This window comes from Morchella importuna, assembly GCF_003444635.1.
Source record: "Morchella importuna strain M04M26 chromosome Unknown Morimp01GS036, whole genome shotgun sequence".
Taxonomy (NCBI): Eukaryota; Fungi; Ascomycota; class Pezizomycetes; order Pezizales; family Morchellaceae; genus Morchella; species Morchella importuna.
This window is the reverse complement of record NW_025763433.1, coordinates 137645-160398: the sequence shown is the minus strand read 5'-3', so window position 1 is coordinate 160398 and position 22754 is coordinate 137645. Positions and strand designations below refer to the sequence as shown.

The 22754-nt window shown below is 47.0% G+C and overlaps 5 protein-coding genes across 5 annotated transcripts; 2 read left to right on the top strand and 3 right to left on the bottom strand.

Moving 5' to 3' along the window:
• Positions 1 to 1879: 1879 nt before the first annotated feature.
• On the top strand, positions 1880 to 3165 carry LAJ45_09431 (uncharacterized protein; the record flags this gene model as incomplete). Its single annotated transcript, XM_046118974.1, has 4 exons — positions 1880 to 1907; positions 1967 to 2858; positions 2927 to 3031; positions 3096 to 3165. The coding sequence occupies 4 exons, from the start codon at positions 1880 to 1882 to the stop codon at positions 3163 to 3165; spliced, it is 1095 nt and encodes a 364-aa protein (XP_045967789.1).
• A 1826-nt stretch (positions 3166 to 4991) lies between these two features.
• LAJ45_09430 (uncharacterized protein) lies at positions 4992 to 6646 on the top strand (the record flags this gene model as incomplete). The annotated part of the gene is made up of 4 exons (XM_046118973.1): positions 4992 to 5051; positions 5172 to 5274; positions 5343 to 6433; positions 6509 to 6646. The coding sequence occupies 4 exons, from the start codon at positions 4992 to 4994 to the stop codon at positions 6644 to 6646; spliced, it is 1392 nt and encodes a 463-aa protein (XP_045967788.1).
• Positions 6647 to 8999: 2353 nt separating this feature from the next.
• Positions 9000 to 12831, bottom strand: LAJ45_09429 (uncharacterized protein; the record flags this gene model as incomplete). Its single annotated transcript, XM_046118972.1, has 8 exons — positions 9000 to 10428; positions 11134 to 11148; positions 11233 to 11255; positions 11787 to 11796; positions 11871 to 11895; positions 11959 to 12135; positions 12285 to 12352; positions 12413 to 12831. 8 exons carry the CDS (start codon positions 12829 to 12831, stop codon positions 9000 to 9002), a joined length of 2166 nt encoding a protein of 721 aa, XP_045967787.1.
• Positions 12832 to 14219: 1388 nt separating this feature from the next.
• On the bottom strand, positions 14220 to 15449 carry LAJ45_09428 (uncharacterized protein; the record flags this gene model as incomplete). The annotated part of the gene is made up of 6 exons (XM_046118971.1): positions 14220 to 14601; positions 14663 to 14843; positions 14909 to 14981; positions 15042 to 15083; positions 15162 to 15213; positions 15430 to 15449. 6 exons carry the CDS (start codon positions 15447 to 15449, stop codon positions 14220 to 14222), a joined length of 750 nt encoding a protein of 249 aa, XP_045967786.1.
• Positions 15450 to 17064: 1615 nt separating this feature from the next.
• LAJ45_09427 (uncharacterized protein) lies at positions 17065 to 21677 on the bottom strand (the record flags this gene model as incomplete). The annotated part of the gene is made up of 11 exons (XM_046118970.1): positions 17065 to 18775; positions 18849 to 18991; positions 19042 to 19160; positions 19222 to 19291; positions 19353 to 19973; positions 20037 to 20096; positions 20146 to 20564; positions 20614 to 20764; positions 20823 to 21278; positions 21345 to 21416; positions 21486 to 21677. 11 exons carry the CDS (start codon positions 21675 to 21677, stop codon positions 17065 to 17067), a joined length of 4014 nt encoding a protein of 1337 aa, XP_045967785.1.
• Between the last annotated feature and the right edge of the window lie 1077 nt (positions 21678 to 22754).

The following is a 22754-nucleotide window of genomic DNA, read 5'->3' as shown; positions in this document are numbered from 1 at the left end:
GGGGAAGCTAGTTTTTGGCGTTACTTTCTAGACAGAGTATCGAAGCTCGTGGAGCAGAGTAGATCTAGAGTAATAGTAGGTGGTGTAGTACGTAGGTAGAGTAGTCACGAAGTGTAGTCGCACGGACGGAGGACGGGGTCAATAAATGCCGGTTATCCTTGTACCTTGAAATCAACGATGTGCAGGCTGGCACTGCTACTACTGCTGCTGCGCACGCTACACATGAAGAGTGAAGAAGAAGAAGGAGGGGGAGGAGCATCGTAGGAAACAAAAAAGGACTGTTTGGGACGCTGGCCAGCAGCAGTTATACAGGTTCCGGGAATAGGCTCCTTCTCCTTGAGCGAGTGACTGACAGACGGAGACGTTGCGGGCGCTCACGTCATCCGAGACGGCACAACGTGGTGGGTGGGCACGTGAGGAATTATTAATACTCTACGCGGTGTCGACAAAAAGCAAGCATCCCATCCTACAACATGCAGGGATCGATCTCCGCATTCTAACGTTCAGCGATAAACTGCTCTAGAGCAATATACCACTGTATTCAACTACATACTCTTAGACAGAGAGTCCAAATTCCATAGCTATATTAACCGGCGAGAATTGGAATGTAGTCGGTAGAGTAACAACTCAAATCACAGAACCCGAGTATTAGAGCTTTGATGCTTTCCTATTTGCTTTTTCTGGGATCTGCATGCCAGACGAAGTAGATATTGTTTCTTATCTTTCCTATTGCCCTCATGGATAGTTATTGAGTTTCCAACTACTTGCTTACCAGCAGAAAAATGCGGTTGCTCAGGGTCAGGATAGTTTGTATGGAGTGGCGCATACAAATAATCCCTGTTTCCGTCACTTGCATTGTCTGGTTCTTTTTGCCGGCCATGGTAAGCAAGTACTAGCAAATACGCAAAGTCTCCGGGCCCCGTGACTCTCAATCTTAGTCCACCATGATGCCAGAAAACAGCCTACACGCGACCCGAGGATTTTGCATCTTTGCTACTTCATCTAAGCTATGCCAGTATCCAGGTCATTACATTATAAATACATGTAGCTACTTGTATCCATCTTGATCTAGGTGACGATGATATTACTGCCTGTTGACCCAGCTGGTGCACCAAACCATAATCCAAAACGCCAACCCGGAAGCGAGTCTAAGCGACAGAGGGCCTGTAGTACGGCAGTTGAAGCGATAAGTTTTGGTGGTGATGATATTTAGCACTCTACTATTTTTACTACCTACAGTACCATAAATATGCCATCAGGAGCTATGGTCTACAGTTACACCCCGCTGTGCATGGCGGAACTCAATATGCAAGATGCCCTGCTGCCCCGCGCGGAGTTCTATTTTTTCTACTGCAAAATCAAGTTGTTCCCTGATTCCTTGAGATTTGGTGAATCCTGGCAATCCAGCCATAGCGAGGTGCCATTGTACGCACTTCCCGCGAAGCATGTTTTTTGACATCAAATGTTAGTGTTCCACTGATAGCACCTCATGCCGCCAATCCGCGAAGGGTGTTTCGTCCGCGGGTGCCAAGCCCATGCATGAGATATCACTCGTCATGACAGCCACTTCTCCCAGCCAGCATAGCCACATCCCAGTCTATCACTCGCACTCTTTGCAGGTTAACATCGTGTGAGTTTAACTGCTGTGTGTATATATTTCTCCAGTTGTGCGAGTCCTGGTGTGGTTCCCATAGTTGTTTTTTTTGCCATCTAGAATGGCGTGCTCCGGTCGCATTTTGAACAAACCCTGCACGTCTGTCAGTTTTCTATGGGGCTCAAAAGTCTTCAAATGCCCCCCCCCGCAATTGCCCCACCATTGCTTCCCCAAAACACCTCCAACAAACACCACCACCTCAATTCCCCACCACAACACAGCACCATGTCCAAAGTCTACGTAGCAATAATCGGTAAGCCCCTCTACCCCCCCCCCCCCTTTGCGTCCCACTCCCGCTCTAACCCCCACCAGGAGCCGGCGGCGTCGGCAAAGCCTTCATCTCCCAGCTCGCGTCCTACGCCTCGACCTCCCGCCGCCCCCTCAGCACAATTCTCATCGCGCGCAGCACCCAAGCCATCATCTCCGCCGACTATAGCGGGATCGACCTCACCTCCTGGAGCACCGCGGCCACCAGCCCCGCCCCCTCCTTCTCGCAGACCCTCTCCTTCCTGACCGCCGCTCCCGGCCCCGTCATCCTCGTCGACAACACCGCCGACGTCGGCTTCGCGGGGAACTACCCGGCCCTGCTCAAGTCGGGCATCAGCGTCGTCACGCCAAACAAGAAGGGCTTCTCCAGTGACCTCTCCCTCTGGAACGCTATCTACGATGCATCCGCCAACAACGGTGTCGACGGCGCCGGATATGTCTTCCACGAGGCGACGGTCGGCGCGGGCCTCCCTGTCTTGAGCACGCTCAAGGAGCTCATCGAGACGGGCGATGAGGTGCAGAAGATCGAGGGTGTGTTCTCGGGGACCATGAGCTTCCTGTTTAACTCGTTTGCGCCGCTGGGCGGCGATAACGGCGGGAAGGGCTTCGCAGAGTGTGTCAAGGAGGCCAGGGACCTGGGGTACACGGAGCCTGATCCGAGGGATGACCTGAATGGGCTGGATGTGGCGAGGAAGTTGACAATCCTCGCAAGGCTGTCGGGGCTGATGGTCGAGTCGCCGACGTCGTTTCCGATACAGTCGTTGGTACCCGAGCCGCTAGTTGCGGCTAAGACGGCGGAGGAGTTTCTTGAGGGGCTAGCGGGCTTCGATGGGGAGATGAAGAGCGTGAAGGAGGAGGCGGAGGCTGCGGGTGGGGTGACGAGGTTTGTGGGGAGCTTGGACGTCGGGACGAAGGCGGTCAGTGTGGGGCTGAAGACGTAAGTTTGTGGATATTGGAGTGGAGCTCTGGGTGGTTTTGCGGTGCTGACAGTGTGTTCGTGGATAGCTTCGATAAATCTTCGGCGATTGCGGGATTGAAGGGGAGTGATAACATCATCTCTTTCTACACCAAGAGATATGGCGAGAGAGCACTCATTGTGCAGGGTGCAGGGTAGGTTGCTCCTTGGCTCGATTATCCTCGACTCGACTGTTATTTGTACTGACACCCTGATCAGTGCTGGAGCTGAAGTCACAGCCATGGGAGTCCTTGGAGACCTCATCAAGGTTTTGCAAAGGCTAAAATAAGCTCCCCAAAACCCCCGCTGGAGCGGAAGCTCCCCGCACCCTACCACGTAGGCAATGCTAGGGGTACGTGCCCCGACTGCCCAGCGATGTAGAAATAGAAATAAATAAATAAAAAGAGAACATTTGCGCATCATAAGCTCCGTAATAATACATCATCGAAAGGGGGGGGGGGGAGCTTCCGGATGTACGGTCAATGACTGGAGCTTCGAGAAGCCCTCTCCGATCCCAAGCCCAAACCAGAAAAGGCGTGCCCCCGGTCTGGTTCCTTCTGCGGCGCTAGCGGCCGGCGGGTGTTTGCTGGCCTTGCAGGTTAGAGTATGATGCGCCTTTATTTTCCTGCCCTACATGAGTATGTATGTAGCCGCATGGGCTGGGGGAACAGAAATTCATCAATCCACCACGAGTGAGACGCCAAATATGTGAATTGTAGTCAATGGTTTTTCCTATGCTATGAGTAGCTCTTTCCTTTTTCGTAGCACATCCAACGCCTGAAATGGGGTTGGTCTGGTTCCGAATCCGCGAATGGAGCCGGTATCGTTCCATTGGAACGATGGGCCATGCCGCTGCCCGCACGCCCGAAAACTTACTTATCCATTGCGGCTCCGTCGCATAAACAACAGCAAATCATACCGCAATACCTACTTCTACTCACATTGGTTTCTTCTCACGTTTTTTTCTTTTCTTCTTTTGCTTTCTTTCTTTCCAGGAGTGTGGATCCTCCCAACGGTCCTGCTCAGCAACCAGCGAGAACGAGGATGGCCGGTGGAAAGAGAGGTGAGAGAGAAAAAGGAAAGAAGAAAAAAAGTCGCGCTCATATGTATGTAGTTCAGGGGTTTGCCCAAAAAAGAGAAAGGTCGGGCAAGGTCACCCGCTCCGAAATGAGCTTCTCCCGGAAATCCCAACGAAGCTCTGCTCTATGCCCAGATACATCAAGGAAAAACATCGTACGATGAGAGGGCTTTTTTTTTTTCATTTGTTTGGTTTGTTGGGAGAACACGGATCGACAAGAAACATGAAGGGTTCAGGATAAGGGGGGGGGTTTAAGATTGCCAAGTTCAGGGCACGAGATAAGGTCTCAGTAGGGGCTATGTATGCCGCAAGCATTGCGAATTTTGGGGGGGGGGGGGTGGTCCCTTGTGTTTTTTTGCTCGTTTCTCGGAGCGCATGCAGGGTGCTGCAAGCCCTAACCCATGGCGCAAGGAAACACAGAGTCTCAGTCTTTGCTGGAGATCGGAGGACAGTGTGTTCGTAACTTGTAGCTACTGATACAACACGTACTCTGGAGATGTAGCTACACAGAAATTGGTGGAGGTATGAAACGGGTTTACGGAGCTCTCTTGATTTACAAAAATCTGCTCTGGGGTCCTCAGCAGTGGCTAAAGCTTTTGGGAGAGATGGGTATGATGGGATGATCAAGTCGTTATTAAATTGCCTGTTGGTAGATAGAGGACATACACCACAACATGTATGTACTACTCACAATGGGCACCTTCTGGTCGGTAGGTTCTCCCAAGACTTGAGCTGCCTGCACCTGCCGTTGCTGTTGTACTGTTCCTGAATGGGGTTGGTCACCGCACGTTTGGGGGGGGGGGGGACAACAAAAAAATCGCCCATCCGCTTAGGCCCTTTAGCCTCCTCTTACTCTGCCACCCCAAGAGCTACTTTATCTGCACGAGCCCTTCCACCGTTCATTCTCTTTCCTACATTCTCCTCCATCCACTCATCCATCCCACAAGCTCCTTCTACACTACGGTTCCTTCTCAATTGCTCTTTTACATCACAACCTTAGAACTTTAGATTTCAATCTTTAATCAACATCAGCAATAATGTGTACTCGTGCTCAGAATGTCGGCATCAAGGCCATGGAAATCTATTTCCCCAGCCAGGTGAGTTGGTTTCCTGTTGTCTCGAGACCCCCGGTGATGAAAAAAAAAGGGGGGGGGGGGGGGTTCTAATGGACCCAATCGAAGTTGTAATTCTTGCTAACTGTGACAACCATCATGTAGTGCGTTGACCAAGCCGAGCTGGAAAAGTTCGACGGCGTGTCTACTGGAAAGTACACCATCGGTCTTGGGCAGACAAAAATGTCCTTCTGCGATGACCGGGAAGGTATGCTGGCCTATAATCACAACCTTTGGGGGATGTTGTATCGACGTATGGCTTACCCCGCAATGTAGACATCTACTCCCTCGCTTTGACCGCCACAAAGTCGCTCCTTGAGAAGTACTCGATCGACCCCACCTCAATTGGCCGTCTCGAGGTTGGTACCGAGACAATTATCGACAAGTCCAAGTCTGTAAAGTCCGTCTTGATGCAGCTTTTTGCACCATCCGGAAACACCAACATTGAGGGTGTCGATACCATCAATGCATGCTATGGTGGTACCAACGCCCTTTTCAACGCCATCAACTGGGTTGAGTCCTCCGCGTGGGACGGCCGCAACGCGATTGTCGTTGCTGGTGACATTGCGCTGTACAAGAAGGGCGCTGCCAGACCTACCGGTGGTGTTGGTTGTGTTGCTATGCTTATCGGCCCTGATGCCCCTCTTGTCCTCGAGCCAGGAAAACGTGGTAGTTATATGGCGCACGCATATGACTTTTACAAGCCTGACTTCACAAGCGAGTACCCGGTTGTTGATGGCCACTTCTCCATCCGTTGCTACACCGAGGCTGTTGACGCTTGCTACAAGGCGTACAACAACCGGGAAGCAACCATTGCCGCCGCTGCTGCAAAACACCAGGGTGTCGCCAATGGCAATGGCCACACTACTGTAAGTGAGGGCATCGAGCGATTCGATTACATGCTCTTCCACGCTCCTACCTGCAAGCTTGTCTCCAAGTCGTATGCCCGCTTGCTGTATAACGACTTCTTGGCCAGTCCGGAGGCTGAGCAGTTCAGCACCATCCCCGCGGACCTCCGCGAACTCGACTACGAGCAATCGCTATCTGACCGCAACATTGAGAAGACTTTCATGGGTCTCGCCAAGAAGAGGTTCCAGGAACGTGTCCAGCCTGGTTTGACTGCGCCCACAATGTGCGGTAACATGTACACTGCCAGTGTCTACTCTGGACTTTGTTCTCTTTTGTCAAACGTTTCTTCCGAGGGTCTTCAGGGCAAGAGAATCGGTCTCTTCTCCTACGGTTCAGGGTTGGCGGCTTCCCTGTTCTCCGTGAGAATAAATGGAAGCACACAGGAGATCTCTGAGAAGCTTAACTTGCTGGAGAGACTCGAGCAGAGGAGAGTTGTTGAGCCACAGGTTTACGATGATGTATGCTTTCCCTCGTTCCACCCTGGTTGATTTTGATATTTTTATGGATACTAACGCGCTTTTCTTTCTTAATAGATGTGCAACCTCCGCCACAACGTTCACGGAAAAGGCAACTTCACTCCCGCCGGTTCAGCCGACACTATCTCAAAGGGAGCCTACTACCTGAACAAGGTTGATGAGCTCTACCGCAGGGAATACATCCGCAAGGAGTAATTCTTTTTTAAACAAACACGAAAAAGAAAGAAGAAAATAGTTGTAATTCATGACCATAGAGTATTTTTTTTCTTTAACAGGGGTTTGCTAGGGCAGGGGAATAGGATAGGGATGGTGCGTGGGAAAACGATACCAGTACGACATAATAATCATTTTGGAGGACTTCATATTCTGTCTTCACTACCTAAGAGGACTTTTTACTTGAGCCATCTATTCTATCGGAGCTTGTACGGTATGGGGGAATGACTCATGCTTACGTTTGGATAACCAAACAAGGGTTTTAATGGATGCTGTTTGACGTTCTGATTATTATTATTTACGAGGGATTCATGTGATAATGATTTTCCTCGCTACACGCAACCTGTTTATCGTTGAATCATTGATTGTGAGCGGTTACTATAGAGTGCATTGTATATATCACACGATCCTACATCTGAAGAATCAACTTATCCGTATCCAATCCATCACATGCTAAGTCTAGTGAAACATTGTGACGGTCATTCCTGGCCAAGTGACGCCCCCTGTGGAAGGCAAAACCCCCAATTAAAGCTCACCCTATATTTAGGCTCCATCAATTGCAAGTCTTTAAAAAATTATGAGTATCGGAACTAGTTTCTAAGCATTGCTTGTTATTCGTGTTTGCCCGCAACGAGCTTTCAGGTTTGAGAGATGCCTTATGAACGTAGATAAGTTTCTCATACTTGGGAGATCATGTGTAAAATGGATTAAAATAAGAAAGGCCTAGCCACTCCGGCTCTTATCCGATCGTACATATATATCTCGAGCTCAACATCCGGGGCTTGGCACTTCGATCAACTCTTACCCTACGATGGCGCTACAGATCAGATTGCTATGTAGCCGATCTCAACAGCCCTGGCATGTAACTTTCGTCGTCCACACCCATAAATGCAAATGCTCGGTTTTGTTGGGGCAAGGTAGGTGGGTCATGCCGCATCACTCGCTTAGCATTGTGCGCTGAAACAATCTGTTTATAATTCCAAAGTGGTAGCATAGAAAGCATGGTTCCATGGCTCAGTTGGTTAGCGCGTGGTGCTAATATTGTAAAAAATGTTAACGCCAAGGTCGAGGGTTCGACCCCCTCTGGAACCACACACATATCTTTTTCTTTTTGTTGGCATTTGTCTACTTTTAATTATGCGTGGGGGGCGGGAGAGTGGTTCCTCATGTAGAAGACTCTTTGGTTTTGCACAGGCTGAGGCCAGGCTATCACTGTGTGCGGCGGGGTGGAACGACTTTCTATAGCTACATGTAGTCCCAAAGTGACAAGTATTCTTATAGAGGAGATAGAGTTTAGCGGACCGGGAACTATATTATTCTAAGTTGATATATATCCCTATAAGCATATGATTACAATATCAAAAAAGGGTATGGATTCGCTACGTTATTCCCCTTGATGCGCTAGTAATGCAGCAGGAATACGGCATTACTACGGCATTCTTTGTATAGTGCCGGTTTAATTCTGTATTATCCACTAAATCCCGTAGTCATACAGTACTGATTTCACCCCATTTTTTCGTACTGTATACTAGAGAAATGTTTTTGTATGATTTTTTTTTTATTCGTATACGAATATAAGCAAGCCCCCAGGAAAGCTTGCGGCCGAATCCTTCAATGACCCCGTTTGTCTCGGCATAGTACTAAAAAAAATTATACTGTACTACCAATCCATCTACACCCTAAGTTGCGCAAGGGCAGTTGTGGATACTGTACATACGGGAGTCATGGGTAATCACTCGAATGATAGCTTTTTTTTTTTTTGTTTAATTCATGGTATGATAGCTTGGATAAATTTGCTACCCTACGAGCTTGGGTATTAATCCGTCCAAGCCCAGGTGGCGGAATGGGCCGGTGACGCGCAAGTATATATATAGCGGAGGGATCCGGTGCCGGGAGAGCATACGAAGCGAAACCCCCCGAGGCACGCAATTTCCTCTCCAGACCCTTATATGGAGGGTTACGTATATGTAGCTATATCTCTTAATCCGGCTTTCTGATAGAATATTAACGAGGACTTGTGTCTATAAAGATGTGGCGGATATGGCGAGGCTGTATAAATGCTAGACGTTACATAAGATGTAAAGTTAGAGGATAATAAATATATATCACTTGGCCTGGCATCAATTCCCGTCAAACCTCTCGGTAACAATGGTCAATTAGGTGCTAAAAGGGCAATAAAAATCCATGTGCTAATATTGTGACGTAGCTATAGGGTGGATAGAAGATAAGAGAAATTATTTTGAGAAAGAAAGTAATGAATAAAATGAGTAGTGTTCACCGGCTTAAGCATACCACATGTATATATATACGAAACATCTTTCATATCCCTTACGATTTACGGCAAAGGTTTATTGGTACTACCGGTACTACCCTTAAGAAGTCGGTCAATTATCTTATCCTTGCGTTTCGCTTTCGCGGCATGGAGTGCTGTCAGCCCATTTCTATCCTTGGCCTCGATGTCCGCACCCCGATCAAGCAGCAGTCCGACGGCCCCTTTATGCCCGTGTGATGCCGCGTTGTGGAGTGCTGTCCACCCATTCTCATCCCTGGCCTCCATGTCCGCACCCCGGTCGAGCAGCAGTCCGACGACAGCCATATTCCCGTGTGATGCCGCCTTATTGAGTGCTGTCCCATTAGACCTACTCTTGGCCTCGATGTCCGCACCCCGATCAAGTAGCAGTCTAACGAGAGCTTCACGCCCCATTGATGCCCCTTTATGAAGCGCTGTCCACCCATTCCCATCCTTGGCCTCGATGTCCGCACCCCGAGCAAGCAGTAGTCTGACGACCGATTCACGCCCGCTTAAGGCCGAATTATGAAGTGCTGTCCCCTTACGCTTACTCTTGGCCTCGATGTCCGCACCCCGATCAAGCAGCAGCCCGACGATCGCTTCATGCCCGTGTGATGCCGCATTATGGAGTGCTGCCCATCCATTCTCATCCTTGGCCTCCATGTCCACGCCCCGATCAAGCAGCACTGCGATGACTGCTTCACGCCCGCGTGCTGCCGCATAATGGAGTGCTGTCCACCCATTATCGTCCCTGGCCTCAATTTTTACACCCCGATCAAGCAGCTCTGCGACGACCGCTTCATGCCCGCGTGATGCCGCTTCATGGAGTGCTGTCCACTCATTCTCATCCTTGGCATCAATGTCCGCACCCCGATCAATCAGCAGTCTGACGGCTGCTTCATGCCCGCGTGATGCCGCGTAATAGAGCGACGCCCACCCATACTGATCCTTCGCCTCGATGTCCGCACCCCGATCAAGCAGCAGTCCGACGGCCGCCTCATGCCCACCCAATGCCGCGTAATGGAGTGCCGCCAAACCATACTGATGCTTGGTCTCGATGTCTGCACCCCGATCAAGCAGCAGTCTGATGACCGCTTCATGCCCACCTGATGCCGCGTGATGGAGTGCTGTATTCCCCTTTATATTTTTAGCCTCAATGTCCGCACCCCGATCAAGTAGCATATTCACTGCCTCTGCTAGCCCTATCTTTGCTGCCAAGTGCTGCGGCAGATTGCCTTTGTGATCCGAAATATCAGAGGCGTTTACTCCATTATTGATCAGAAGCATAACAACGTCCCCGTGTCCTTCGGATGCTGCCAACCTCACCGCGATTGGAGAATTATACCCCTCCCTTACTAGTCTCTGAACTAGTAGAGCGTGGCCAATTCGAGACGCACCTTCTAGAGGGTTCCAAGATTTACTGTAGGAGCTTGAGAATGGCCAACCAGATGGTAGCTCCTCTATCCCGTCTTTGCTGGAAAAAATAGGGTAGAATTGGTAAGCTCGTTGCCTTTTTTTGAAATAATGGAGAGCCAGAACCCAAAAATTAAGGTTTCCCGGACGTTGGAGAAATTCAAGAACAACATCTTGTGTTGACTCCTCTTCGCAAGATTTAAGGTGTGAAGACATGAAGAGTGCACTATATTTTAGGAAGGGATACAATGCAAGTCGAGCTTCCCATAATTCCTCCCTATCTAAAAACTCATGCGGCATCAACTCGGCAAAAATACTAAAAGAGTTGTACGTTGTGCAAGCAATAGCGACATTGAGGATTGCGTTCTTTAGTATGACGGGATCTCTCATGAGATAATCGTGAACTGTGAGGTGGGATAGCCTGATGGTGCCGCTATTCTCATCGATGCTTGCCAGGCCAAAACACACGTCCAGAATTGTTTTGATATCGGGTAGGTCTGAATCATCTATTTCGTATCGCCCAGGCTCAATAGAGACAGCAATCTGGATCTCCTTAATGCTAAGTATCCGTTTTGTATGGACAAGCCATGAAAGGATGAGAATTGCCAACCTTGCGCAATTCTTCGGCTGATTTATAATAGCTTCCTTCACTCGGTCATAGGTAGGATCTAGTAGGTTCTCCCCAATAATATTGTCCTTCAAGGTCTCGAGTGCGATGAATATCTGCTTGACTGTGGTCTGTTGGCAAATGTAGTCAAGATGGAACCGCACTGCCAAGAACCTATACATGTAATTATGGTTTAGAATATATATGCATATATATATAACTATTGTGGGGATGGGGGGTTGGGGTTTAAGCACATACATCCCATTAGCGCATTTGGTCAACTGCGAGACTATACGATCCCCAAATTTTCCATCATGAACCAGTCGTTTCGCCCTTGTATTCTGCTCAATTCTCTCTTCTATGTAGCTTTTTATATCGTCACTTTTTGCCGAAAGTTCAATCTTGACTACATCTTTGAACGATTCTTGAATGTCCTCTGGGTGTTGACGACTAGTGATGAATAAACCGGCCCCCACGTCCGCCATCTGATGAAACAGTGGAAGGAGCTTCGCCCGCTGGGAATCTTCGTCACATTCGTCCAGGGCATCGAAAACTATAAGCACTTGACCAAACAACTTGAAAGTTGCAAGAAAGACTTCGACTAGTTGGGCTAAAGTAGGACGTTTATTTTCTTTTTCTAGCTTGTATAATTCCGAGATTCCATCGGGCAATTGTACCAATTGGCTAGCAAGTTGTTTTAAAAGACTAGCAATGACGATATTAGGACTTTGCTGCGCCTTTTCTTTATAGTTGAAATAGAAATAAGCTACTCCGTAGCCTTTTTGCTGTGCCTGAGATAGGAAATGATCTACCACGGCGTAGCTAGTAGATATCTATGTATTTAGACCTTTCTCTTTCGTTTGGGGCAGAGAAGAAAGGGGGGGGGGGGGGTAAACCTCAAGAATGTTTTGCCAGCTCCAGCTATTGGGCAACTCGTTAACATCCCTTGTATATAAAGTTCGATTGATAGTTTGTATTACTTACGAATGCCATAACCCCAAATAAGTCTAGAACCCTGTTCCCCTCTGACTAGTTTTTGAAAACTTTCATGTCTTAAGAGCCAACCGCCGGTGTCTTTTTGTCTCACGCTTCCGATCTGGGTATGTGTTTCGTCGAAGTCTCCGGGGTACAGCCAATTAAGAGCGTTTTTGCGGGTTTGTTCTGCATTTCCCCATATATATAAGCGTAATAATTCAAATATCGCTCAGAAATCCTCCGTAGATTACATCCAATGACAATACAAAACTTGCTTGCTGGGAGGAATGTGTGACATGATCGATTGGTGGCAGATATTAGAAAGGTTCACATACCTGCACGAGCAGAATCGTCGGCCTGTCTCGAAGAGCCCTGGGCTATTAAGTTTGCCCGAAGCTGCGAACTTATTCCCAGGGGCATCAGTAAGGGTTTTCAGCACGAAGAAAGTAATGTTCATACTTACATATTGTCTAAACTCAGCGCCAAAAGAAAAGAGGTTTTGTTCCTCTCTATCCTTATTATTATTTCAGTGACCTCTTTCTCTTTCAAAGGCCACATGAGTGAGGTTAACCCCATTTTCTTTCTGAACCACGATGGCTTTTTTTTAGGCTTCAGTTTTAACTCTAAGTTCTTCAGCTCTCGCATACATGTGCGAAGTGGTTCGTCTAATGCCTGTAGTGCATCAGACGTTGCTGTGCCTGCTTTGACATAACTGTCAATAAGTTCAAGGAACTTCTCAAGAGAAGCAAGCTCTTTGAGGAAACTTTCGATTTCTTGCTGCGCTTGACCAACTTTGCTAATGTAACCGTAACCCAGAGAAGAGACCTTTCCGGTAAGTTGAATAACACCGATGATGCTTGCCGCAATGCCTAGTCCTTCCATGGTGATGCTTAAACGTGATGGTGACACGGTGACAATGATGATGATAATCTACATGTAGTGATCGAATATGGGCGGATAATACCGGCTTATTAACCGCGGGGTTTCACGGTACACGTGATCATGATATGTACCCAGCCGCGCGCCTTGTTTAAAGTACACCCGCAGGAAAAAAGTGAGGAAACAGCGGGGATAAAAATGAAAAGAAGTAATATAACTAAACAATAAAATACAGAATAGATACTATGGCCTCTAAACTATATTCACCACCCCCTATGATCTCCCTAGTCCTTTACTACTGCTGCAATTCTCTTTGGCATGCTGTCAATGATTTTTATATACATTTCCCCCAATCCGGCCTTTCCTACTCTTCCCTAGCTTGGGCTTCAATAACTTTTATGTTTTCATTCGGAGTAGCCTCTATCCACTTTCCAGACTTGTCAAAAGGCATGGCCACGGAATACTCATGGGGTTGTATTGCGGGTGTGGGGATGTCAAGTTGGAGGCACCCGTTGTCACGCTACTCGCTGTTTCCTCATTTTTTTCCCTGCGGGTGTACATAGGTGATTGGCGGGGTGAAACGTGGGGTAGAAATACATACATATAATTACATGTATATTACACATGTAGTTTACTCATTTGTATTTCTGTGCGTAGTACCACGGCTGGATTATAAGTTTCTAGAGCTTGACATACATGTAGTACATACCCACAGTAGATGGGTATGAGAAACCGGGGTTAGGGTTATTTAGTTAATTTCCGGTCTAATAATGAATTGCAGAGGAAATTTGACCATAGCATTACCCTTTCTATAAGGGTACGTACCCCCACCCCCACCAAAAAAAAAAGATTTAAGCTACTAAGGGTATCCTTATATCAAGTACAGTCACTCACGGGGTGAAGGCGGATCCTGTCTGATGGCGGTCAGGGATTTGAGGCCAATAAAAGAGTTAGGTTTTGGACGCCAAGGGCAAATTACTGCAAACAGAACCATCAGACAGGATCCGCCGTCAGTAGGTGAGCGACTGTAGGTATTCGGCCGTTTACCCTTAATTTTACACAAAAGTTTGGAATAATAAATACTTGTGTATATACCCCCACAGAACAGTTACCCTTATAAATAGTGCCTTTATAGTGAGAGTCGACTGTAGAGTGGCTGATAGTATCTAATGAACAGACATTGAGATTTTAGTACTTAGCCGAGTGATGGTATATGATTCAAATTCACGTGAAGACTTCCCCATTGCAATATACGCTAGTTAATCTGGGAGAGGGAAGGGGAGTAATTCTGACTTGAATTAGGGAAATTAAGGCAAGAATTAACCAGATGGCAATCCCTAATTAGCTAAAGCACCTGGAAGTGAAATAACGCGCCCAGAAAGCCACAACGATCAATCATCATCCATCATATCCTCCCCACACGCTAGTACCGTTTTCCTCAATCTCGCATCACCAGTCCAGTCCACCCCGCTTCCCACGATGATGGCCTGCACAGCGTTCCTCATAATCTCCCACCTAACCTTCGCATTTTTCAGATCCTTCTCAGCCTCGTCATATCTCTCGTCTCTTCCCCCCGCGGCTCTCCTTCTTTCCTTCTTTCGCTTCTCAGTCAGCGCCAGTAATCTTGCCGCGAGCTGCCTATTGGTTTCCCGCGCATCCGCAATTGCTGCCTGCGTCTGCGAGATGTTGTCGAGCGTGGAAGTGAGAACTTGGGAGAGGTTCGCATGCGTGAGTGAGAGCATGTCGCGGCGTTGGATGAGGGGCAGTAAGGCCCTATGCAAACAATGTTAGGCCTGATCTGGTCTACAATAAGGTAGAAAAACAATATACGGACCGTTCCTTAGCCGTGCTCCCTGCGCCAGAATGCACCGCCTTCAAGATGGGGTGGGTGATGAGGGTCGTCTCGAGGACCTTGTCTTTCATCTGTGTCTTTGCCGTGCTTTGCAGAAGCTCGCTTTCCGCTACCGCAGTCCTCTCTTGGAGATTTTCCTCGCCCTCATCTGCAGTTGATTTGTCTAAGTCAAAATCAACATATTAGTCTCATCTCTACGCAGAGAGTGTGGGGGGAATGAACCATCACCCTCTAATTCGGCCACTAGTACTCTTCGCTCAAGGCAGACCTCTCCCAGCCGATCGTAAAGCCCCAGCAGGTACTGCTCTTGCTCGCTCAGGATATTAACATTCTCTTGGACTCCCAACCGGGCAAATCCAACCTTGTGTGCCTGTGTCGAGAATAGCAGACCTAGACATGAAGTCTGCAACTGTTGGAGCGTGGTCATTGTGTAACAGTAATACTTTGCCAAACAAAGGAGACGCGTCGTGGGGATGCTTACTCGGAAATTACGTGCTCGTTGATAACGTGCAAGACGGTGTCCCACCCAAAACCTAACTTATCGCGTCAAGCAGCCAATTGCATGTAGGGTACATATCGCTTTGCGTAACCCGCATCATCCGTGCGGGCCGCACGCAAACTACGATGCATGGCCCCTGCATCCGCGATAATTTTGATCGGGTTGCCTTTGATAGGCTAAGACAAGGCTAAGAGATGTGCTGTCGAGAAACATTTCGGTATAGTAGATCGTTCGTTCCAGCTCTGCCTACTCAAGCCGCGTCCTGGCCATGTTACGAAATATGCCACGATTACAACCTGGCAAAAATAAAAAATTAGAGCGTGTTCTGCTACGTTTTTGATCAAGCCTTCGCAAGCTATAATGGAGGTGAATAAATTTCAGAGCCTTGTAATATACAATATTTGGGTTAGTGAATTTGATGCTGAGTTTGGTGCTAGCACGGTGAGGATTGGGTGGTACGGGCTTGGGTGTTTTTGTCTGGGCGGGGTGTTTGTCGCGATGTTGAGGCTCTGATAGGATGACTACCTTCAGAGGGGGTCTCACGTGTCGTGCCAAGACGGCCGATATTCGTTGCAACAGCACGGGCCTTTTAATATGGGTCAAGTGTATGTACAGTACATGTACCTAAGTACCTACAGAGATACAAGTGTATATCACTACATGTTCTCAAATTCTCATCAACACATAGGAAATACGTGATACATAATGTATGTACATGTATGTACTTGTAACCTCATCCAAGGTACATGTATTTACCTACATGTACATACATGTACTTAACCTACGAAATCGATTACATGTATCCACAACTACATGTAGCATTCTCTAAGGCCGGTCTCTCTTGGGGCACTTTTCGGTTCACTAGATATCATGATCTATGACGGTAATAAATGGTTAGAGTCCCTTAATTTAATTCAACTTTAATTTCGGTATAGTAAATAATTGTATGTATCTGACCGCACTAACCCACAGTTCATCCGAGGTTCATATATTTACCGCTATCGATATCATATTTTTGATCCCGATCACAAGCACAATTACACATATGTAATCCCCTCCAACTCCGGGAGGACAGGCGTGAAGGAACCTTGAACATTTCCTAGTACCTAATTCTTCATCTAGCCGCGAAGGCAGATTAATTGGCCCCTGTCCGCAGAATCTTTTGCCCCCCTCACGCCGGCCCCACCTGACCTCTGATATGTGCATGTATGGTAGTTTGGTATTCGGTTGAAAGTTCTTCGTTACCTTCTTCGTCCTCGTTGTCACTCATCCTGACATACCACACAGTACACAGTCCTTTATCTGGATCAGAAAGAAAGAAATGCTCTATACATGGACAAAAGCCCATCTCCACTAAATTCACCAGAGAAAGAATCTTGGTTCTCTAAAACCTACGTATCTCATGCTCATAGCCACTATCGCGCTAGTTTAGCTATCTAGTAGGTAAGCAGTAAGGGAGACATGACTGAAATAAGGGGAAATTAAGAAGAACAAGAGTTTATGAAAGCCACCCAACTTTGAGACCTTCCGGGCTAACTAATACCCTAAATTCATTTGGTTTTGAAAACAGATAACCTCCAAACCTCTAGCCACACAGGGATACACAGAATCAATTTTTTCTATCAGCTTTTCGAAATCAAAGCTCACAAATTGGGATATTAATAGAGAAATGCAGACTCCGCAGAAGTGAATGTGGGGCGAAGAGAAAAAGAAAACCCTTTAAATTTAACACGGGCGAAAAACACAGACGAATGAGAAAAAGACCCAGGAATGAACCAATGCAGGATATATATCAACAAGCCTTTAAAACCTGACAACTGGTTCCACATGTATTGGAAGCATTGAACAATAACAAAAGAGTTTATAGGCAAACCCCTACCCTATATCAAGCGCCAGGTGATTCGTTCGAATATTTGCGATAACTACCTTGCAACCCATCACCAGGGCCCTCGCTGTCTGGCTTCCTCCAATTATTTGTGGACTTTGAACCATAAGACCTCCCCCAAGTCTTTCGTCGGCCTGGGCCTTTAGGGACGGTTCCATTATTAGATGCCGACTGTTCAGGTTGGTTTGAATGGATAGAAGACTGCAGTCCATCTCTTGGGGAAGGACGGGTATCTTCTCTCGTTATAGAACGATAATCACCATCGACGAAAGAACTAGCTCTGCCCTTTCCTTTAAACTGCCTTGAGGATGCCTCATTAGAAGGAGTAGAACCCCGGTGGGGACCCGGTTCCTGATTTTCAGTTTCAGCTTTAGGACTCTGCGGCTTAGCTGAAGGCCTAGTACGGAAGCGGCGCTTTGGCTTCTTCTCGAGACCAGAGGCCGTGGAATTAAGATCTCCTCCGATGACATTTGAGGGCCCTCCATCATTTACGGGGCGTGGAGAAACAGAAACCATTTGAGGCACATTGCTAGTATCACTGGGTAGAGTGGTAATTGGAGCGGGCTCAGGGTATCCGGTGACGATGACACCGCCGGCATCTTGATCCTCCATCGATGCGTCCACTAAGGACTTTGACTTATTACTTCTTCGACGGCTCCTTCGGCGCTTCTTTTTAAGTTCAGCGTCGGGTTGAGTCTTCATTAGAGGAGAGGTAGGCTGTTCATCTTGACCATCTTCCTCATGAATTTCGTTCTTTGAGGAGGCAATTGGTGTTTTGATGTATGTTTCCCCTCCATCCCTCCCTTCAAGTTCTTTCATCTTTTCCTCGGCAATTTTGAGTGCTTCATCGATCCTATCCTCGACACTCTGCACCATAACACCCTGGTCTTCTTCATGGGCTTCAGATTCCTGATTGGTATTCGATGTTTTTTCTGACCTTGAATCTTCATTTGTCAGAACAGATACTGACGTAGTGGTATCACCAGTAAAGTTCTTGTTATTGATGGAAAATGACTCCTTGGGAGTAAACCCAACTTGAACTTGTTGTGGAATCGAGTCGTATTCCTGGGGTATATCCCTGGGGACGGCCTCGTTCGGAATAAATTCTCTAGCATCAGGCTTAAGTGAGGACGAGAGCTTGGGAGTTACCGAACGTGATGCAAATGAAAGCTGACCCTCCGGCTGCTTTGGGACATCAATATTCTTCAGGATGCTGTGGGCTGGGGACATAGCTCGGAAAAGGTTCTGGGGACGGAACTGAGAGTCTTGTGATCTCCCGAGAGAAGGAGAACCCTGAGCAGCAAAGGAAACATTTGGATGTCCGTTTGACCTTAAAGACGCTTGAGTAGAAACGGATTCTCCAACTGCGGCCTTTTTATCTTTCTTCATAAAAATACCGGAGCTACTAGAAGTTCCATCCATCTTATTGTCTTCAAGTAGGCAGGGATCAGCAGTATGAAATTGAGCCCCTGTTTTTTGGAGAGCTGTCCTAAGTTTTTCTTCTCGAGATTTTGGAGAAAGATCATTGACCATGGCCATATCTTTTAGATCCGCACCGGATTTTGGCCCCTCGTTTTTCATTTGTTTGGACCATAGATGGTAGTACTTGCCCTTTAACTCGATGAGCTCATCATGAGTACCTTTCTCGAGGATTCCGCCATCCTGGATGACAATAATAAGGTTGGCATTCATTATCGTTGAAAGACGATGCCTGGAATTCAAGGGTTATCAATAACAATGCACTCATCCTTGAACTATCTGTGCCCGGACAAGGGAAAACCTACGCAACCACAAACATTGTACGGCCTACTGAGAGTTCCTTAAATGCAGATTGGATTTGACGCTCAGTCTCCATATCGACCATGCTGGTCGCTTCGTCTAGTAAGATGATCTTCGGGTCCTTGAGAATCGCCCTGGCTATGGCTACCTGCACAATCGCTTAGTACTAGAATGCTGAATATTTTACAGGAAGCATACTCTTTGAAGTTCGCCACCTGAAAGCTTTACACCACGCTCGCCGACCTTAGAAAGATACCCATCGGGAAAACTTTCAATCTTATCGTGAATCGATGCCGCGCGACAAGCAGCAAAAACCTCTAGTTAATTGATGAGCAAATTCTTGAAAGATCATGGAATTAGGCATGTTGCAAAACTTACGTTCATCTGTCGCATCAAAATTGGCGTATCTGATATTATTCATGATGGTGTCATTAAACAGCTCCGGATCCTAAGTAAACTGTCAGATCTTGCGCCGAAAAACCAAAGCAGTTGCTTTTAGAGATATATACTTGAGGAACAACGCCCATATTTTCTCGCAAGCTCCAGAGGGTCACATCTTTGATATCCTGTCCATCGATTTTGATAGCCCCGGATTCCACGTCAAAGAATCTAAAAAGCAACTTCAAACAAGTTGTTTTACCCCCACCCGTTTCGCCTACTAGCGCGATAGTCGACCCTCCAGGGGCTTTGAAGTTGACTCCATTTATAGCAGATTTTCGGGGATCGTATGAAAATCTTACATTTTCGAACTCAATTTCTCCGCTTATCAGCTTCAAGTCCATTGCTCCTGGATTATCGACAACGGTGGGCTTTGTTTGGAAAAGCTCCAAAAGTCTTTCTGCATCAAGCATCTGTGTCTGGATCCTACGGTAAAAATTGGCAAAGTATGCTAGGGGGCTTGAGAGCTGAGCCCAATAGGACAACAGAGTGACAAAACTTCCGACTGGCCTTTGTCCCATGGTTACCATATAGATGGCAAGGAAACTGGCAGCTAGGAGGCCAATGGTAAAGATAAGGCTCTGTGCAACATTTAAAACACGCAAACCAATATCCCACTTTCGTTCGGCACGCTGGTAATTTCGAATTGCCTCCGAGTATCGGTCCTGCTCGTAAGGGACGCGATTGAAGTACTAATACTTCGTTAGGCTTCCATCCGAAGTAAATTTTGAACGGAAATACAGGTCCTAACTTACACTTACTGTTGTCCAACTGGACATAGTTTCCCACATTATACTTGCCTCCTTTCTTGACGCCTAGAGAATATTTAGTAGTTGGCTGATAATAAGTCGATAGAACACCTACAGCATTGAAATCCCTTCGCATTTGGTTCTTCCTTGCGCCGAGTCTCGCAGTGACCCATAGATAAACCATGGAAACCACCGCCACGATCAATGCCATATACGAATTGAATGCTATGTAGAAGTACACAAAAGCAACGCACAGATCAGCAAGCATTGGCAATACTGAAAATAGAACCGATTCGATAAACCCATTAACAGATCTTCCTTGATTGACCGAGCTATATAAGTCGCCCGTTTTCTTGTTGGTATGGAAGTCATGGGACAGTGACATGACATGGTTATACGCAGCAGTTGTGATGGAACGGTATGCATATTGATCGATGGGCATCCAGAGATATCTCTGCAATGCTGAGATGCCGGATCCGGAATCCAGCCAACGATACATAACATAAAGGGAAACCTGAACCCATGGGATGGAACCTATTTTCATCAGCCATGTTACTATGTTATAGCTTAAGGAAGAGCTTACCATTCCCATGAGCCAAAGCGTTGGTAACAACGCCGAGCTGATAAGGGACCATGACATTCAAACCGCGTTCAATAAGCAGACATATGCCGACTAAGATCATCGAGATTTTAAGCCACCCATCTTTGCTGGGCCAAACATAAGGCCAAAAGATCTTGAGGGATATCATATAAGTCACTTCTATCAAAATGGAGAGTACATCCGAAACTTACAGCAAAAGACTTGGCGTATATCCACCAGTTACCGCTTTCTTCAATTTTTTTAAGCATCCTCGCCTTGGCTTCCCTCGTCTCCACGCTCTCGTCGACACACTCCGGACTAGCAGTACCATACAAGCGACTTCCACCTGAACTACTATTATTGCCTGTGAGCAACCCAGCCGACTCTTCATCATTACCAGCCTCTTTCCTGTTGTCATATATTTGAAATCCCCAGAATACGGCAGGTAACAGTATAAGAAAAGTAATCCTAATGGCTTGGATAATGGACTTTGCCCTCTTGAAAGCATTGTCCGGTGCGTTGTAATAATTGGGAAGGATGATCAAACAAATTTCCGTGACAAGGGATAGGGCCCAGCATCCGTAATAGGGATACCAGACAGTGTTTATGCTGTCGAGAAGAGCAAGTTCTATAGCACCCCATGCGAGTATTGCGGAGAGTACATAAACCTAATGATATTATAGTCTCAGCACTATTTGATTGAAGTGGAGGAGATCCAGCGGTTCGTTACTTACGACATGGTCTTCGGGACTGTACCACCCCTTCTGAACTAGAGATCTAGCAAGCAACAATACAGCTTCTGCGACCTTTAAAATGTAAGAATCCCGGTTAGAAAATAACCTTCATTACTGACTTTGGCAACCATTGAAGCTTACATATGTAACTATAACGAAAGCTTGAATCCCAAGGATCAGGTTCCTCCGTACGATCTTGTTTGGGGCCTTCAAGTTCTTCATGGTGCAAACTGTAATGCCCTGCATGACGAGAAAGCACAGAAACAACGCGGGAGGGTAGATATAGTGTATGACACTAGACGCCTTGAGCACAGCTTCTGGAGAGTGCAACATGTTTCTAACCGCGCAGAATTAATCCACCTCCGCTTCAAATGAAAAAAAAAAAAAAAAAAGAATGCAGCCAGGCCGAGATGGGAACAGAAACAGAACACAATGGTTAGGCGATAAGAACGAGGGGAATTGAAGGTGTAAGGGAGTTAAAGAACGAGAGAGTAACGCCAGCGATGTGAATTGGTGGTGGATCCAAGGGGCTGCTAACTTGAAGAGGCCAGTCAAAGGAAGGCTGAAAACAATAGATAAGAAAGATGACGCTGGCTTTGGTGAGCTGGCAGCACGCTTAACTTAACGATCGGGACGCAGACGTGTAGGCGTACAGGCAATTACCAGCTACTCAGCTAGCGGGGTGGTTTTGTGCTTCAACAGACCAAACAAACTTTCGTGGAAGATACAAAATAAGTATTTCAGTTAGTTCTCTTCCTCCGGGCTAGTACCTGAGTGTTTTTCTCTTTTCTTGTTTCAATCACAGCTTGGTTCCGCTATTCCCCCGAATTGGAATTGATGAAAAATCTCAAGAAGCGGATCGGCTATAGTGTAGGGAAACTTAATCACACAGTATTGTGTACCTTCAGATGAACTTGAAGACAAGAAGGATTACGGGAAAGAAAGCTGGTGTGGATTATGTAGGTATGTATGTATCTGCAGGAATTATGTTAAAGCTCCGATAGGCCCACGTCAGAACCTGGGGGGTTGCAGGCTAGAGCAAGTAGCTCAAGCACAAGATATCTTCAGTAAGTATATATGCGGGCCGCAATGGCCATGGTACCAGTTATTGCTTAGGCACACTTGGGCTTCATACGTACGTACATACCGGCATCCATTTCTCCCCAGTCGCAGACTCGCAGTCCATGTCGCATACTGGCCGTGCACAGACTGAATTTTTTCTTCCTTTTTTTTCGGCTGTTTTCCTGGGACCAAGCTAGTTTCAAGACATTAACCAACCACGACTGGACTTTCATTAAGCGCCATGAATTCCTAACGTCCCTATAATTGCTAAGGGAATGCTCAAAGGTTTCGGGCCACCCCTCAAAGCACATTCGAAAAACACTGCATCTGCCAGCAAGCGTGCAGCTA